The 17,207-nt window shown below is 39.2% G+C and overlaps 1 protein-coding gene across 1 annotated transcript in view; it reads left to right on the top strand.

Annotated features, from left to right (window-relative positions):
• Nucleotides 1-14,710, top strand: part of DYNLT5 (dynein light chain Tctex-type family member 5) — a 28,451-nt gene extending 13,741 nt beyond the window's left edge. Inside the window, exons 3-5 of the mRNA NM_001243355.1 lie at nucleotides 6,860-6,951; nucleotides 13,541-13,665; nucleotides 14,507-14,710. Of these exons, the coding sequence (NP_001230284.1) occupies nucleotides 6,860-6,951; nucleotides 13,541-13,665; nucleotides 14,507-14,710 (421 nt within the window). The remainder of the gene's footprint in view (nucleotides 1-6,859; nucleotides 6,952-13,540; nucleotides 13,666-14,506) is intronic.
• Nucleotides 14,711-17,207: the final 2,497 nt, after the last annotated feature.

The raw sequence follows: 17,207 nt of genomic DNA, 5'->3' as shown, positions 1-17,207 counted from the left end.
TATCTTGATCATTCTATTTAAAATTGCAAACAGCCCCCCTCCACTTCCAAGCTCCCTTAACCAAGCCCTTCTTTTCCTTGTAGCACTTAGCCCCTTCTAACGTAATATATAATTTACTTGTTTAGTATTTTATTGTCTCCTTTCTGTCTCTTCTCACTATGTTCCTTGAAGGCAGAGATCTTGGTTTGGGGTTTTTTGTTTATTTTCATTTTTGTATCCCAAAGACCTAGAATAGTGCTTGGCACATAGCAATCACTCAATAAATATTTTTGATGGAACAGTAAATAATTATTGTTTTATACTAATTCCTGGACAAGCAAGTTCTTTTGCTCATATTTCAAATAGGTTAGATTCACAGGTCCATGTATGTGTTTAGTCCAGGGTGACTAAGGGCTTTCCTCTTGCAGACATAAGACTCATTTACAGCAAATAGAAAAATGTTGGTTCAGGTTTTGAAAACAAAGTATACTTTAACCTTTTTTATCTTTTTTTTATTTTTATGGTTGCACCTGCAGCATATGGAAGTTCTCGGGCTAGGGGTCAACTCGAGCTACGGGCTCGGGGTCAACTGCAGTCTGCATCACAGCCACAGCAACACTGGATCAAGCCACATCTGTGATCTATGCTGCAGCTTGCAGCAATGCCAGAACACCTGTTGGAATAGACCATAGTCCTTGAAGGTATCCATAGCATTGCAGAGGTAACCACGGCACCTGTACTCTCAGCCTCACCTCTCTGATGATGGCCAAGGGTAATGCAACTTGGAACTGTGCATTCATCCAGGAGCTGCAACAGAAGTTTCATCAACTGCCCTTGACCTTAACCTCACCTTCTCTTGGATGAAGAGATCTGTCAGTGAGCTTCAGGCACTAACTCTGACTTTCTATCCACGTACTCAAAATTGTTCTACTTTGTCAATTGCCTTTCCTGGATTATTCCAATCACTTCAGAGCTAGACTTTGCACACATGGCATGATTCATTCTTTGTCCCTCAGCCCCTTTGTCCTCAAAAAACAAGAACACGTATCATGTCTTTTTCTCTCAGTTTGTGAAAATACATCTTGAATTTTGTTTGCATTATAGCCTTCCTTTTACTAGTAAGATGGGACCAAGAATGCGAATAAAATAGCTGAAAACTACATAAAAATCCAGCAACCTTGCTATAAACTGTCACCACAAAATTAAATTACCTGAATAGACAGTCTGTACCTTCCACTGATGGGGAAAGAGTTAGTGTGCTTTTGCTCTTAAGCATAACATTCACAAAAATATCCGTAGAAGATTTGAGATGGAAAGTCCCCACAAGAGTTTTGATGCATATTTGACTTTATTTTCCACATCTTGTTTCTCCAGCACAGGGACTCTCATTTTTCTTTGTGTTACTAGCACTTCCCATCTTGCCTGTCACATTGTGGGTAATAAATATCTGTTGAAACAATGGAGAAAAAACAAAAACCAAAAAAAGAACAAATGTATAAATTTATACCTTGAAACCTTATATTGCTCTGTGTGCTCTGAAATATCTCCACTGGGAGGCAGCACATGACTTTAGCAACAAATTTAAAAAAAAAAGAAAAAAGAAAAAGGAGGGCATGTTTAATGAGACGGCTCAATATACGGTATCTCCGGGCATTTCACAGTCACACATCGAAGAAAGAGATGAACGTCTGACCTTTTAATCTACTAAATTAATGGCTCCATGGCTGGTTATCCATTCAAATATTATCTCTCACTGCAGCTTCAAAACATCTAAGTCATAATGGCAGTGAAAATATCTGGAGTGCATTCTTAATAAGAATTAGATGGTACCGTGGCTGGTGAGATTTAATTGAAATTATTATTTTTATCTCCAGCCATTATAACAATAAGACATTCCTTGTATTTATTCTATGAAATTCAAGAAATGGTTTAGCATGCAAATATGTAAGATGTTTTCAGGAAACTGAAATTTGTGAAAAAAATAAACATTCGAACTCCTGAGTTAATTTTTTTGGCTCTTTTTCGGTATAATCAGAACACAGGATGTTGGATTCGTGTGGGAATGTTAGCAGGGTCAATCCAGTACAATATAGGAGGGTTATTTCTGTTATTGTGAACTGATTTCATGCAGTTATTTCCACATCCAGGCTAATTCCATGTGTCCTAAGCGATAGTACATGTGATTCCAGGTGGTCACTGGAATTTACATTGGTCACAAATTGTTACTCCTCTCTCTAGAATAATATATTTGGTTCGTTCAGTGTTTTCACCAGCAGTTCACGCTGGGCTTTCAGTTTTCCTGCTTTTACTTTTAAACTCCCTTCCTTCCTAGAACTTTACAACTCTCTTGGACATATTTTGCCAATTGAGATCCTCTTCCTTCGTAAATGCCAACACACAGATGAAACACATAGACAGCAAAAACATTACTCACATTCAACAAAAAAGGCTACAGCATTCCATTCACAATGAGATCATGTATCTGGAAGGACTGTGATTATAAACTAAGGAAGGCCTGGTCTTAGAAAACTGAAACTCATTCACATGTAATGTTGTGAAATACACTCAATAAATTTATTGTGCTATGTCTACAGCCCCGATAATTAAAATTATAAATTTGCTCTTTGAAGCATCTTCAGTTTTTAATCTTCAAAAATTTCAAAGGGCTTGCATAAAGCTTTTATCCATATAAAATATGCCCAAGCTTTTCTTAGCCAATATTCTGAACTGACATTGATTACTGAAAGCACTTTTAATATTTTGTCTTCATTTTTCTTTTTTCAAGAAATAAATAACTTGTTTTTTTCTGTTTCGCTTATTCTTCTCTTTTCTCTCTCCCTTTCCCCAAGCCATCTCAATCTAATACAGAAGCTATTGGATATCAGTTTTGAAAAACACCATAAATAGAGTTTCTTAAAAAGTAAAAATTTCCTGTAATCTACCATGAAGTTATTATAGTCCTGGTGATACATGGTCAGTCTTCCAATGTACAGAAATCAATAGACGATCAAATACTTTTCTCTACATGATAAGAGAAGCCAGGTTTCTAACAATATATCTGAAATCTCACTCCCCAAAATTCCATCTCTTCCACAAAATTAACTTCAAGTTTTATGCTCTATGACTTGCAGCATCCCACTTCCAAACACTAGATCAGTTAAAATTTATATCAGTTATATCTAATGCTTCTTAGAATAATACTTTTAAAAAGAAAACAAAAACAGTGGCACAAACAAAATAGAAATATATTTTTTTCTTACATGTAAGACATCTGAAAGAAGCAGCTCAGGGGCCTGGTCTTCTAGCTTCCTGATCTGTAATCCATAAGGTCATCTCAGGACTCAAGATAGCTGCTGAGTTCTTGCCATCATATCCACATTCCAGTCATAAACTAGCCCCTGTTGGTTGAGTTATTTTGATTGAATTAATTCTCTCCGAACGTTCACCCCTGGACCTCCATTGGTAGCTCAGCAGGTTAAGGATCCAGGGTTGTCACTACAGCAGCTTGGGTCCCTGCTGTGATGCAGGTTCTATCCCTGGCCCAGGAACTTCCCTATGCTGTGGGCTCAGCCAAAAAAAAAAAAAAAAAAAGGAATTTTCACCCCTAACTTCCACTTACATCTCATTGGCTCACAAGCCACATGACCCCAAGAGCACCAAAGAGTCCAAGAATTTGTCTTTAGTTTGGAAAGACATATTCCCACGAACTTCGGGTTCTGCTAACAATGAAGAGAACACTGGAAAGCAAAAGACAGTCCCTGCCACGATGGCTGTGACAGTATTCTTTATAATGATGGAGCATTAAAGACAATCTAAATGGCCTGAAGAATATATGGTTAAATAAAATGCAGTATATTCATATATTAAATACTGTCTTGATATTGAAAATATGCATGTAGAATACTCTCTTTTGGCATAGAACATTATCTAGTATACATTTCTGAGTTAAAAAAAAAACCACCTATCATATGATCCAGTATGTAAGATCATATCTGAAGTTTTTTTAAATATTAAGAGTAGTTAGGTAGGCATTCCCCTGGTGGCTCAGCAAGTTACAAACCCGACTAGTATCCATAAGGATGTGGGTTCAATCCCTGACCTCGCTCAGTGGGTTAAGGATCTGGTGTTGCCATGAGCTGTGGTAAAGGTCACAGATGTAGCTCGGATCTGGCATTGCTGTGTCTGTGGCGTAGGCCAGCATCTGCAGCTCCGATTCAACCCCTAGCCTGAGAACCTCCATATGCTGAAAGTGCAGCCCTAAAAAAAAAAGCAAAAATCGCTGAGGTTGGTAAATTATTGTGTAATTTTTCTTTGTTCTTTATACTTTCCTGTGCATTTTGAACTTTGTACAATGAATATACACTGTTGACAGAATACTGTAGAAGTAAAAAGACACTGAATGAAATCGTCTTAAGTATTTCAAAAAAAGTCACTCTGAAAAACTTTCTATTTTTGCATGTCCATCTTCATCCAGGGGGTTTTAAGTTGCCCTTATGACACTTACTAACTTCATACTGATAATATTATAAAGTGCACTCTTTTAGTAACATGGCTATTGCAATAGTAAGGACTATTTGTAAAAATCCTTGTTTGCTTTTTTTGTCTCAGACTTCTAACTCCTACTAATTTGAGTTTTGTACCAACTGTCTTCCTTTCTTATATGAGTTTTTAATATGGCATTTAGTAGAAAAAATAGAGAGTTCCCACTGCAGCTCCGCAGGTTAGGAGCCCATCGTGGTCTCCATGAGGATGTGGGTTCAATCCCTGGCCTCGCTCAGCGGGTTGCAGATCCAGCATGGCCACAAGCTATGGCATAGGTCACAGATGTGGCTCTGATCCAGTGTGGCCATGGCTGAGGTGTAGGCCAGCAGGTGCAGCTCTGATTCGAACTCTAGCCTGGGAACTTCCATAGGCCGCACGTGCAGCTCTAAAAAAAAAAAAAATAAAGAAAGAAAAAGAAGGTTTTATTAACGCCTTCTTAGGTTTGTGTGAGTAAATTTTAGTTGTAGCAATTAATTATTTCAGGTAGTCATTGCCCCTACTTCCATTCTGTCAGATACGATCTTGTGTGAAACTTTGTCCCTAAAAGGTAAATAGAACATTTGAAATCTAAGTCTGCCTTTCCCATGTGTATGATGTTAATATCTTTGTCCAGTTCCCTTTATCACTGAAATGAGCGGAATAATGATTCTTTTATTTACTTCAAAGAGTATTATAAAGGTAAAATGAGATAATTGGTGGAAAATGTTTTGCAAAATGAAAAGTAGCATATACAATTTGGGTCAGGCTGGCTTATCTTAGAATCAAGGGGCTTACTGCAATATGGGGATTTCTAAGCAAACGCTATCATCTTTGGTGCTGCCCACAACACCTGCAGCCAATGTGGCTAAACAGATTGGTTGCTACTTCAAAGGGCAGCAGAAAATTGAGGGAAGCAGGTGTTACAAGAATGAAGACTAACTCTAATCCAGAAATCCATCATGGAAAAGCAGCCATAATTCCTTGCATCACTTTCCAGGGTTGGGTGGGTAAGCCTTAATTTATTGGGTAAATTGTATTAAAGGATTTTTAAAAATATAATATCCTTGATGTTCTTAAAATAGCAATTTTCAAGAAGCTCACTAATTCCCAACAGCTCAGAACTAAGTATTTAAAATTCCTTGCAGAGATAAAAAAAAATCCCAAAAGATTAAGAACAAAAATCTCATTCTCATCTAATTAAAGCAAAAACATGGCATGCTTATAAAAGTAGTCACTGAAAACACACACACGCGTACACAGGTGTGTGCATGCTCGCAAACACATACACACTATTATATTCTTTGAAATGACATCTGTCTTAACCTCCGTTTTCACAGGTGGAGAGAATTGGGGTAAAGATCTGAGACTGACATTAGTGAAAGTTGAATTTCCTCTGATTACATTGAATAAATAGTCCTGGAGGGGCTTTAGGGGTTACTCTTTGCTTGGGTCTCTTGTTCAGCACCTGGATAAGCTTCTATCACCTTGGTAACCAAGTCAAAACCCTTTTTTTAATGTTGAAAAGGGTGGTTGATGCTTACTGATTATGAGCATTTGGGTGACTTGCGGTTTCTCTCATGATGCCCATGAGTTTCTCATTTTTCTTTTTTCTAAGAAGGGATTTTGTGAGGTACACTTAATAGTAAACTCCCATGTATATAGAGAGCTTGTTTCCCAACATTTTAAGCTTCCTCATATAATCCCCAGCCCCTTTTGTGAGTTTTGTCCACTTGGAGGAGAGCCTTTGCATCTGTGGTAAAGAGGCAATTGACAATAGCTTTGGAAACATACATAGCGGTCCCTCAGTATCCATGAGGCGTTTGTTTCCGGAGCCAGTTTGGGTACCAAAATCCGTGGATGCTCAAGTCCCTTATGTAAAATGGCAAAGTATAGTTGGCCCTCAGTATCTGCGGGTTCTGCATCCACGGATTTAACCAACTGAAATCCGCGATTGGTCAAATCCTATACACACTCTGTTACCCCAGAGACAGAACAACCCATGAACACTTTAGTGATAATCAAATGCCCCAGGCACTGCACTGGGCTTCAACCACTATATGGAGGCCAGCTCCAAGTCACTTCTCTACTCCCATGTTATTTTCACCTCTAAAATGTTTTAGGCGTTAATTACATCACTTAAAGACTTTAAGTCTTTAATTTAGACTTAAATTACAATATAATTTTTGTATAAATAAAAATTACATATTTACATGAGACTTGTTTGAAATTTTCTTGGAGAAAACATAAAACTTTTGTAACACTTTTGCTGAAAGCAGAGTTGTGCTTTGTTATTGTTGTTATAATTTTGTCATTATAATTGTTATAATATTATTGAAATTGGTTTTCTCCTTGCTTTTAGCTCTGTGAGTACAGTCTCTTATATGGATGAACCTAGCCAGCGTGAAGATGCCTCTCGCCTCATAGTTCAGATGGAAAATACCTATCAGTTGGGTATGTTATTTTGTCACTCCCTCCTAATTAAAATGTCTAATCTCATGAATGATATTTACTTAAAATACTATATGATAACCTGGCATCTTCAATGCTAGCACAATATATCTTAATTAATTTGATACTGCTTTAATTTCTTCCTCTGCAAAATGAGACTGGTATCCATTGCCTACTTTTCTTTATCAGTATTTCCTAAATACCAAGCAATTCACTGGTTGGCACGGAGGTGTGGTGTATATTACTGAATCACTGGGTATTTCCAGGTTATCTTGAGTTAAATGAAAGAGATATGCATTAAAGATTTTTTCAAACAAAACCAATCAAGGTTGCTGGTAAGTGGAGAAAAAAGCCTTCAAGGCAAAGGCAAATGACTCCTGGTCCCCTGTTAACCAAGATGTTTATCCCTTCCCACAGAGGTTTTGGATCTCTGAAAACAAAAATACTTGCACCTGCTCCTATATTCCAGGTGGAGTCCACAGTGACTGTCATTCCCCATTCACGTTTCCTCACAGAATTACTTGTTCTCTCTAAATGTGTACTGCCCACTATTATCTGGATCCATACATAATTACCGCCAAAAAGAAATTCCACAGAGACTTACCAATGGCCAAAGGAAGACACCATGGGCCAGAGTGGTTTCATCTGTGGCCAGTTAACCTCAAGAAAATTATACACCATCAGCAGATCCCATTAGGCCTTCCAGCCAGTTTTCTACAGTAATCCCCAAGGCAACATGGATTATAAGGCTCCTTAATTAGTCTGTCTACCGGTATTTTCACAGTGCCTTTGTTAGACAACTAATATTCCTGCCATACCACATACATTTATTCTCCTTCTGGTAACCTTCCCAGGTTTCCTTTAGGGGAGCCCCACCACTGCCATCATTACCACTTTTGGTCCATAGCATCCTGCTAAAGCTGACACTGCCTTCAGAGATGTAGCAGTGACTGATCTGGGGATGGTACACAACCCTTTGATTGATCAGGCCCATCAAAGTCTTTGAGATTCAATTCGGAAAATGTTGTTTGGGCTGTTGAAGAAGCAGATCAGACCCTGAAACCTGAAAGAAAGTGAGGACCATGGCAGCTTTTGTCATCTTTTCCCCACAGGAAGCCTGACACCAAGCCCTAAATCCAGCTGCATATCCTTAGATTTCCACAAGATAAAGTAGTTGAAATAGGAAACCCAGTTTCTTCTTCATAAGGATATGTTTTCATAACACATTTCCAATCATCTAATCCGTTTTAGAAGTACTGAGTATTGAACCAAGTGAGAAAAGTAATTTTAGAAATACCTTAGGATAAATTATTTTCCATATTTTCTTTCAAAAAGTCATGTGCATTATTCTTTTTTTGATTAAAGCCTTTCATACTTGACAATTCATCTTTTAAGCACTCAAGTCGCAATTTTGTGAAGAATCAAAAACTTACTTCTGCTTGTTTCTGGGTTTATTTTGCATATGAAAGGTACTTTGTGAACCTCTGGAAAAGATTTTCTCATATCTATAAATACAATACTGACCAGAAGAGTGAAGAAAAAAAAAGTCAATCACCAGTATTACTGTGTTTATTTTTTCACATCTACTCAATAATATTTGCATCATCTAAACACATTTTAAATGTTAGCATGTTTGGAGTTCCCGTCGTAGCGCAGTGGTTAACAAATCCGACTAGGAACCATGAGGTTGCGGGTTCGGTCCCTGCCCTTGCTCAGTGGGTTAACGATCCGGCGTTGCCGTGAGCTGTGGTGTAGGTTGCAGACACGGCTCGGATCCCGCGTTGCTGTGGCTCTGGCGTAGGCTGGTGGCTACAGCTCCGATTTGACCCCTAGCCTGGGAACCTCCATATGCCGTGGGAGCGGCCCAAGAAATAGCAAAAAAAAAAAAGACAAAAAATTTAAAAAAAGTAAAAATAAAAATAAAATAAAAAATAAATGTTAGCATGTTTGCCCTCCCTTTCTCTTTTCCCTTTCTTTCTTTCTTTGCTTTTTAGAGCTAAACTCATGGCATATGAACATTCCCAGGATAGGGGTCGAGTTGGAGCTACAGCTGCCAGCCACAGCCACAGCTGCCAGCCACAGCAAAGCAGGATCTGAGCAGCATCTGAGACCTATACCACAGCTCACAAAAACACCAGATCACCAACCCACTGAGCAAGGCCAGGGATCAAACCCACATCCTCACGGACTCTAGTCAGATGTGTTTCCTCTGCGCCACATGGGGAACTCCTGTCCTCCCTTTAACTGACTGATTATAGCCACCAAAAACGAAATGAAACATGAGCATAATTAAGGAAAGAAAAAAGGGAACGGAAGACTTGAAATGTTTCTTATAACAAAAGCCATTTACATCTTCCTATTAAGTACAGAAACATGAGTACAGAGGAATATACAGGCTGAACGAGTCAATGTCTATGAATCTGAATACTCATTTTACCACTTTCTAAATAAATGATGTTTTTGCAAGGTATTCCACCTCCTTGAATCTCAGTTTCTTCATCTGTAAGTAGGGATAATAGTCCGCACATCATAAGGATGGGAGAATTAAGTGAAGTGTTTGATCTAAGTTGCTTCCCCATTCGGTATGTGATTGCTTCTCAAAATGACTGTTCCGGGACGTCACCTTAGCTCATGAGGAATAAAAGCCTTCTGTGGCATTCCCTGTAAGTTCCTGGTAAATATAGGATGCATTCTGCATAGGACTTTTTCTGGGGCAATGACAATAGAGCTACGTGATTCTTTAAGAACACTGCTTGTGAGTCGCACGCCAGACAAGGGCTGTTGGTGGCCATCTTTGCTGCCACATTAACACAGCCCACCTGACAATGAAGCCAACATAGTGAAAAGTAGAATCTAAAGACAGAGAGAGAGACATTGTTTGAGCTCAACCTCCATGAGATGATAAGGCTTTGTCATCAGGTGCTTTGTTGGGCAGAGCCTGCCAGTCTCTTAGGGATGACTTTGCTCCACCCTATCTATAGAGTCCTTTCCACCTGACCTCCCTACCTGCACCCTCACCCATCTTGCTGCCTTCTCAGCAGGACCAGTTCCTATCTCTTCACTCAGAGTGAGGCAGCAAAAATAACAGCAACAACACAAATAAGAAGAAATATCTCCTGAGTGGCTTTGTTTGTGTGGCAGGCACTGTTCTGCGCGTTTTAACTATTTCACCTCATTTAATCCCAACAAAAAGCAATATGTGGTCATTCTTATTAGTATCCTAATTTGGAAAGCTAAGATACAGATATATTAAATAACCAAATTTTTTGTCTGTTCTTTCTTAAATCTACTTATGTGGACAGGGCTTTTTTTTTTTTTTTTTTTTTTCCTATTTTTTCCCCATCCTGATCCTTCTTCAGGTCTTTGCTTTTTGATATCCAAAAGCATTCTTTCCTCCTAAAGAAAAAAAAAATTGCTCTAAAAAAAGAAAAGACTGTAGGCATTCACACGAGTCCACTCTGAAAGCTTTGGGAGCTTTGTTCCAAAGCCGAACACTGATGCTTTCTCTCTGCCTCTCAGAATCCCAGCCTGAGTGAGGCAATGGATTATTCTGGCTGTATAGGGCCGAGGTCACAAAGAAGTGAGAAAAAAAACATTGACTACTATGTTTTAAATTTTCTTCAGAGTAGAATCTAGTTAATTAGATTTCTTTAAAAAACGAAGCAAAGTACAGAAAGGACATTGGTGCAGCTGGACTGTGGGAGTTGCTGGACCCCAGGACTCAGGATTCTGTCTTTTTAGCACTAAACTGTGTATAGGTTTCCTCTGTCACTGAGACCTGGCTTCCTTCCCACCGTGAGCAACATGACCTCCAGCATTTCCTCAGGGTCACATGTCATAATTTTTGCCACCAGAAAGAGTTTGACTCCCTGCCCCCCACCTACACCCCAATTGCAGTTTAAAATATAAATTCCAACAAAGAACTCCAATTGGCCGGACTTGGAGTGAGTCTACCCAGAGCCAATCAAGCATGACCTGGACGTGCTCAGAGGAGGTGATGATAGATCTTAAAAAGCACATGGTTTGGGTGGAAAGAGGATCAGTTCCTTCCCTTTGGGAAATGCTGTTCCCAAATGACAGGGAGGTCGACCAGGTGGACAAATATCTGCACTAAAGGAATTTGCCATTTTGTGAAGGGAATGGTGCGTACAGGCACGGTAATATGAGGCCAGATGACATTCAAGGTGAATGATATATGTCAAGTTAAGATAAATGCAGCCTGAGTGCTCGGTGGGAAGGAATGAAAAAGAGAGGTACCAATCTAGAGGCTATAATCTATTTTAATTTAGTCTGAGCTGGTAGTATCATTTATCAATTTCTTCAATAGAGAGAAACCACCCTCAAAATTAGCCTCATTTCACTAGAGTAGGCAAGTGGAAATCTTCTAAAAAGTCCACAGGATGGGTACACAGTAGGTATCTAAAGCATTGCCTCCAGGGGCTGGTGCTTTATCCCTGAGCCAATGAAGCAGGAGCAATCAGGACCAATCCGTCAGAGTTTTATAACTGCTTGTCATTCCCCTGAAGGCCAGAGATTCCTGCTGACAACATGCTGGGGTTCATGATCATACTCACCAACTCAGAAGTTTCTGTTCTACACGTCCAGATTCATTCCCCATGCTGACTTTAATTGAACAATTTATACATAATTATTAAAATACAAATACTATTTATTGAGCCCCAGGAGAGTGACCTACCTTAACCCTAAGCATGGGCTGTCACCTTCCTGTTAAGTTCAGCCGTCAGGAAACCTCAGCAGGGAGTGAGAAGAGAGGAGTGTGAACTCCTACCTGTGGTTTCATCTCTGGCTGTTTGCATCCATCAACAGAAGGACACAAGTGCTCTCAAGGGAGCCCTCTCCACGTGGCTCTTTTGGGATCTGCTGAGGTTGGGGTAGAGATTAGAATGGGGGCAATGCTCTCACTTTCATTATCCAAGGGGGCTCTACACTTTCCTTCCTAACTTCCTACATCCTGCTCAGATTTTCCCAACGAGTCTCTTTATTAAGTTCTCCTAGAATTATCCTAACTTTAGTGTGCGAAATATTTCCTTAGACCCTGATACAGTCAACAAAAATAAGCCTTTAAAAAATACTGATGAATATTAAAATAGAATTGGGTATAATTCTTCACCCATATCAACTTAGCAAATAATGATGGAGCCTCTGTACACTAGGCCCTGGGCACGTGCTCATGTTGTGCAATGACAGAGGTGAGGAGGAGGTTAATATTCCTGGGGGGTACAGCTAAGATTCCTGGGATGCAGGATGAGATGCAGCCGAAGCTTTTCCTCTGAAAGTGGGTTAAACATGGTTAAGAATTTAGGCTCTCAAGTGAGATAAACCAGGGAGTACATCCGAGCCCTACCACTGTGTGATTCAAGGCAAGTTATCCAATGGATTTAAACCTCTGTTTTCCCATCTGTGAAGCGGGAATAATGGTAAGCTTTTCCCATCTGTGAAGTGGGAATAATGGTAAGATTTACTGGGAGATTCTACATACAAGGAAATAAATACAAAATACTTATCATGGTGGCTAACATGAGAACATACTCAATAAAAGCAGCTGTCATTTGTCCTGTGGTTATTATCTATAAAATGTTTAATTCTATTTAAATTCAGAAACCATACCATAAATAATTTATTATGCCTTTGGCATTACGTTCGATTCTCAGGAGGGTACAATCTGATCCAGCTTACCATTTGAGGGGAGGAAGGCAAGTATCAGGTGGATTAGGAGCCAGGACAGCAGGGGACACTCAGCACTTTGGGTGCACAGAGAAGCAAGGGCTGGTTTTTACCTGAGGAGAGGAGGAAGGCTACCTGAAGCAGAAGGCATCTGAACTGGCCTTGAACACGAGTGGATATTTCTCAGATGAGGAAGAGTTCCCACTGTGGCTCAGTGGGATGTGGGTTCACTCCCTGGCCTCGCTCAGTGGGTTAAGGATCCGGCGTTGCTGTGGCTGGAGCATAGGCCAGCAGCTGCCAGTCCGATTTGACCCCTAGCCTGGGAACTTCCGTATGCCACAGGTGCAGCCCTAAAAAGCAAAAAATAAAGAAAGAAATGAAAAGAAGAGCAGATGTACACAAGTATTCCTTAAAGGACAGGTGAAGCCCATGGTGCTGAAGCAGTCATCGCGGAAAAAGCAGCAATGGTCAAAGAAGAGGCTGTAGGTTGGGTAGGAGCTGAACTTTTGACTTTGCCAAGGAGCTCCTGGGGTCAGTTGTACTGTGGTAGATAGATTGGTGGGGGGAGATGTAAGATTGGTGGGTCCAGTTAGAAAGATATTGACACTTTGAAGTGAGTCAGTAGTAGTGGGAACTGGAAGGAAGATGCTTCCAATGTCAAGCCTCAGTGGCACTGAACACACCTGTTAGGTAGTCTGATAAATGCATGAGTCCCCTGTCCTCCTCCTCCATCAGAGAGCTTCACTGGAAACCAGATCAGGACAACTTTTTTTTTTTCCCTTAAATAGAAGCCACCCAGAAGAGTAAATGCCTTTCCATGTTTCAGTCCTCTTTGGATGTAAGTGACGGGGTGGGAAAGTGTGATTTGAAATTATTTCTTTGAAAGCGATTTCGTCTGTATTTTCAGGTCCTACCAAACATTTTCCTGTGGTTATCGTCGATCACATTCTGAAAGATGTGTTAACTAACTACCTACAAGAAGAACGATATGAACCAGAGTTCTGTAAACAGATGACCAAGACGATTTCTGAGGTATACCTGTGATTTCCCAAAGTGTTAACTATGACTAGAATATTTGCTAAAAGCACAACCCCCTACTTTTTGATGAAGACAGTTACTTTGCAGTAGCAGTAAAACTGCTGATTTTTTATTTTATGCAAATATTCATGAGGTCATATACCATATTGCGTGGGTGTAAAAAGCCTTTGTCTCAACCAATTCTTACGTGCATCGTTTGCATGTATTCTGTTCAGAAAATGTATAAAACTGCCCAATCTGTTTAAAATTTTTTATTGTAAAAGAAACCATATTTTAATGATCATTTTCTCTTCGAGGCACCTTCTTTGTATGTCGTCAAATACAAACGTGGTGCCCTTCAAATACACTAGTTCCATTTTTATCACCTAAAGTGCTGGCACGCCATCATCCTTGCTGCACTTTTTTAAATAACAAACTCTGTAATAAGCATTTATGAGTAGTCATATTACAGGAAACTTCAGATATGTGCTCTCTTAATTAGACGTGAGCAGGATGGTGTAACTCTAAGGCCAACATTTTTGAAGGGAGGTCATCTCAGCATAGGTCTTCAAATAAAGTGATAAAGCCATTGAATTCTGTTCTCAGGATTGTCATTTTCCCCTGTGCTTTAGAACATGTAGATTTCTTGCTGGTGCGATCCTTTGGTCCCTAAATGTCCTATCTGGTGAGGATGGTGCTTGCAGAAAATCATAGCTCCCATTTTACAGCAATTACTGAAAGTCTTCACGTCATGATTTTTTCTGAAATTAAATCCACAATATTTGTGATGAAAATTAAGACTCTGTAAGTTTCAACATGACGAAGTGAGGACCTTTTATTTTCTTTTAATTTCTAGGTTATTAAAGCCCAGGTCAAGGACTTGATGATTCCACGGTATAAGCTAATTGTGGTGGTTCATATTGGACAACTGAATAGCCAGAGCCTACTCATTGCAAGCAGATGCCTCTGGGATCCTAAAAATGATAATTTTTCATCATACCTTTTCAGAAATTCTTCTCTCTTTGCCCTTGCAAATGTCTATTCAGTTTACTTGGAGTGATGGATAACCAGACATCTAGTCCTTACTTTTTAAATCAAGAAATAGACTATATCTATGTACACGAGTTTCACTGCTCAAGTGTTTGAGAAAGAAACAACACTAATATTTCAAACAACTAAGAGCTTCGGGAATTTTTCATACTCTTGTCAGAATTGGTGAAGGGAAAGTGGCACGAGAAAGAATTTTGTTTATCCAAAGAAGGAACTAAGTCTTTGTTCTGCTGGATTGTTTTTCATAGACATAGATTCTTATTAAATATTACTTTGGGTACTAATTATTTTAATTACTCTTTAGATGGAGAGTTGGAATTCCATGCTTTTTGTTTGTTTGTTTTTGTTTTTATCTTTTTAGGGCCATACCTGTGGCACTTGGAGGTTCCCAGGCTAAGTGTTGAATCAGAGCTGCAGCTACTGGCCTAAGCCACGACCACAGCAATGCCAGATTTGAGCCACATCTGCGACCTACACCACAGCTCACGGCAACACCAGATCCTTTAACCCACTGAGCGAGGCCAGGGAGCGAACCTGTATCTTCTTGGATGCTAGTCAGATTCGTTTCTGCTGAGCCACAGTGGGAACTGCCCATGCATTGTTTTTTAATGAAGAGAAGTTTTTTTTAAAAATGTGGCTATAGACCCTAATAAATGATGGCAGAATATTCAATATGGGACACACAAATGATCAATGTTACTAGATCGCAATGCTGCATATAAAAGAAAACTGGTTTTCATTTTGTACTTAATAAATTGAGCAGCATTCATTAACTGCAATTACGGTTACATGTACCTGACAGTAGAAACTGCTGAGGTAGAATTAATGATTTCATAACAATTATCCTAGTCCCACAGGACGGCTGGCTAAAACTAGAAGCCCTTGTGGGTTGCCTGCACTTTACAAAATTGTGGGAGAACCAAATATTAGCTCTTCAATAATGGAAACAACAAAATGAACAAAGGCTTTTTAGGGCACTGAAGTAGATGGCGTGATATTAAATATACATGATGTTTAATAGTAAGTGTATCTGTAACACATGCAATCATGTATTGGCAAGAGACACTGCTTTTAAATATTACGCTGCCTGATGCACCTTTTAATAGCTTTTCCTAGGCTAACAAACTTTTACACAAAATATATAGCTGGCACCTTAACAAATAAAACATGTGTATATACTATTTTGTTCCTGCCAATTTAATACTAAAGGGACCCAGTGCGGTTTTGAATGGATGGCACTAAAATTTACAAGGGCTGCCATGGCGTATTATTCTATGGGTTAATGTAGCTTGTACCATGGGCCATTTATTTTTATGGCGCTTTCTGCCCTTTGTGTGCATGTAAAATCGTGCTGTGGCGTTGTTCTTGGATGGTAAGTGGACCGCCTAGAGGACGTTTGTTAAAGGTCAAAGACAAATTGTACACACATGGAGAAAATTAGCAACGCTCTAGTCCTAAGGAAAAAATGTTGTGTAATTCGTATCAGAAAGAATGTAACAAATGGGAAAACAATCGATGCTTTAGAGTTATGGATTGATGTCCCCTCTTTCCCACAAAACGACGTGTATTTTTTTAAATAAGCCTACTTTTTAAATCCCTTTTCTTCTCTTTGTTCTGACTTTTCATGTAGCATTTCAAAATGAATTAGTCAATTTTCATTATTTTTTTTTCTGTTAGCCTTAGTGGGAATAGGTCTGTGTAATAATTTATCACAATCAATATTTGTCAGTCTCCACAGCCTACTTTGAATCTGGATTAGATTATAAGTACAGTACCCAAATGAATTTCATATATGCATTACACATTGGTGTACCTCTCCCCTCTTGGAACAATAGCAGGAGGAATCATATAGCAATTTTGTATGAATAAATCAGGATAAAGAAAGTGTTTTAGTATGCAGAAAGCCCATTATAAAAATGGCCTTACTTTTTAGAGTTTTAAAAATCTCAACCATGAGGTAATGTCTTGCCATCTGTCCTAGGCTGTGTTAGCATTCAAAACCTTAAAACATGATGGCAGTTGAAAAGCAAAAAAAGGATGCAATTTGCTAACATATTGCTCTGTACCGTAATTCAGACAGTTGATGATGAATTCTGGCAATTACATAACAGCATAAGGATATACAGTAAAAACTCACTAATTGTAACTAACTTGGAAGAATGCTCATTATCAAAAAATGCTTTGTGATGGGAAGATTTGATAGATGTGTTAGCTAACACCTACTGGCAATAAATAAATGTATCAAATTAACATGGTGTATACCTTAACCTCATACAATGTTATGTCAATTATATCTCAATTTAAAAATAAATGTTTTGGAGTTCCCATTGTGGCTCAGCGGTAAGAAATGCGGCTAGTGTCCATGAGGATGCAGGTTCAATCCCTGGCCTCGCTCAGTGGAGTAAGGATCCAGCATTGCCATGAGCTGTGGTGTGGGTCACAGACATGGCTCGGATCTGGCGTTGCTGTGGCTGTGGTGTAGGCTGGCAGATACAGCTCCAATTCAA

Source organism: Sus scrofa, chromosome 6 (genome assembly GCF_054392235.1).
Source record: "Sus scrofa isolate SSC_HxYL_T2T_F1_AM1 chromosome 6, Sscrofa_HxYL_maternal_Yorkshire_Landrace_v2.0, whole genome shotgun sequence".
Lineage (NCBI taxonomy): Eukaryota > Metazoa > Chordata > Mammalia > Artiodactyla > Suidae > Sus > Sus scrofa.
The sequence above is the reverse complement of the archived record's forward strand: the minus strand, read 5'-3'. Positions and strand labels throughout refer to the sequence as shown.